The following is a 1,842-nucleotide window of genomic DNA, read 5'->3' as shown; positions in this document are numbered from 1 at the left end:
ACTACATGGTCATCTTTGGAAAGTTCATGCTTGTCACAATGCAAATAATATTTGTGGTTTTTTTTTGTGGCATGTTTTCTCTTTTGGAGGCTCATAGCTACACATCTGCAGATTTGAATATCTAGCCTGTAGTAGCTACAGATACCAGCAAAGCAAAAATAGAACCATGGCCAGGATGGCGGTGATGGTAGGAGACAATTTAGAGGGGACTCTTTTAGGTTTCAATTATAAAATAAAGCAATCTAAATCAGTAGGATTGGATTTCTAAGATATGAGGTCCAGATGAAATACAGGAACACAAAGTGTGCATTCTGTTTAGTATTTAGCTGACAATGCATTTATTATGCACAATATGCTATGTATACAGGAATTACACGGATGGTACATAGAAATATAGGCCATTTCTAGTCTGGAACAACAAAAGTAAAGTGACAGATAAATCAAGAATGTGCAGGTAAAAGAGAGTGATGATATAGATATATTGACACAATTCACAAGTTTGATGTATACTGTCTTATTTTTTTAGGTTTATGAAATATGCTTCATCTATGCTTTCTGGATGATTACACTTCCCAATTATGTCCTTGTTAAACAATGTCTTTTATATCCAAACTGGACTTGGGGTTATTGCCAATATGTTTCTCTTTCTTTTCTACACTTTCATAATTCTATGTCACAGACTTAAGCCCATGGACCTGATCTCTTGTCAACTGACTTTCACCCATACAGTGCTGCTTCTGACTTCAGGGGTTCTTTGGGTGACAGACGTATTTGAGTCACTGAACATTGACAATGACATCAAATGTAAGACAGCGTTTTACATAAGCAGGGTGATGAGAAGCCTCTCCATCTGCATCACCTGCCTCCTGAGTGTGTTCCAGGCTGTCACTATCAGTCCCAGTACCTCTTTCTTGGCAAACTTTAAACTTAAGCTAAAGAAATACATAATCTATGCTTTCTTCTATATTTGGTCTCTAAATTTGTCATTCAATAGCAACCTGATCATCTATGTCGGTGGTTTTACCAATGCAAGTGAGACCAATCAGATGAAGGTCACTAAATCCTGCTCACTCTTACCCACGAACTACATCATCAGGGCACTGATTTTAACAGTGACAACTTCTATGGATGTATTTCTTGTAGGAGTTATGCTGACCACAAGTGCATACATGGTGATAATCTTGTTCAGACATCAGAGACAATGCAGGCATCTTCACAGCCTCAGCCACCCAAGATCATCCCCTGAGAAAAGGGCCACCCAGACCATCTTGCTGCTGGTGACTTTCTTTGTGGTCATGTACTGGGTAGACTTCATCATCTCATCCACTGCAGTCCTATTATGGATGTACAACCCAATTATTCAGAGTGTTCAGAAGCTTGTGATGAATGTCTATCCCACAATTACTCCTTTGGTACAAATCAGCTCTGATAACAGGATAATCAATATACTCAAAAACATTCGGTCAAAATACGACCAGATTTTGTAAAAAATGTATTTTTTCTTTAAAATGAATTTATTTTAATTCATATGGAGAGTGTTGTGCCAGTTTGTGTGCATGTGTGAATTTTTGTTTCCCAGGGAGGTCAGAAGAGGTGATTGAATTCCCTCGACCTGGGGGTGCAGATGGTTGTAGACAATGATGCTGGTATAGCACCAATAATTTTTGTTTAAAAAACACAATTTTCATTAACTGTTTAATAGTCCAAGCAGCAAATCAAGATTCTTCACATATTTAAATATGATTTTGTCATATACCACATAAACATTCTTGTGACATTTCTGCTGCCAAGTTCTATAGAGTCCTTTAAGTTCATTATACACCATAAGTTGACATTTCTACA

At 37.4% G+C, this 1,842-nt stretch overlaps 1 protein-coding gene across 1 annotated transcript; it reads left to right on the top strand.

The window, feature by feature from the left end:
* The first annotated feature begins 578 nt into the window (after positions 1-578).
* On the top strand, positions 579-1,487 carry LOC101989781 (putative vomeronasal receptor-like protein 4). The gene has a single exon (XM_005360635.3). The coding sequence runs from the start codon at positions 579-581 to the stop codon at positions 1,485-1,487; it is 909 nt and encodes a 302-aa protein (XP_005360692.3).
* The last annotated feature ends 355 nt before the right edge of the window (positions 1,488-1,842 follow it).

This window comes from Microtus ochrogaster, linkage group LG3 (genome assembly GCF_000317375.1).
Source record: "Microtus ochrogaster isolate Prairie Vole_2 linkage group LG3, MicOch1.0, whole genome shotgun sequence".
Classification (NCBI taxonomy): Eukaryota; Metazoa; Chordata; class Mammalia; order Rodentia; family Cricetidae; genus Microtus; species Microtus ochrogaster.
Note: the sequence above shows the minus strand (reverse complement) of the source record. Positions and strands in the feature narration are given on the sequence as shown.

Coding starts and splice junctions, on each gene's coding strand:
- LOC101989781 (XM_005360635.3), top strand. CDS start 579: ATGTCCTTGTTAAACAATGTCTTTTATATCCAAACTGGACTTGGGGTT.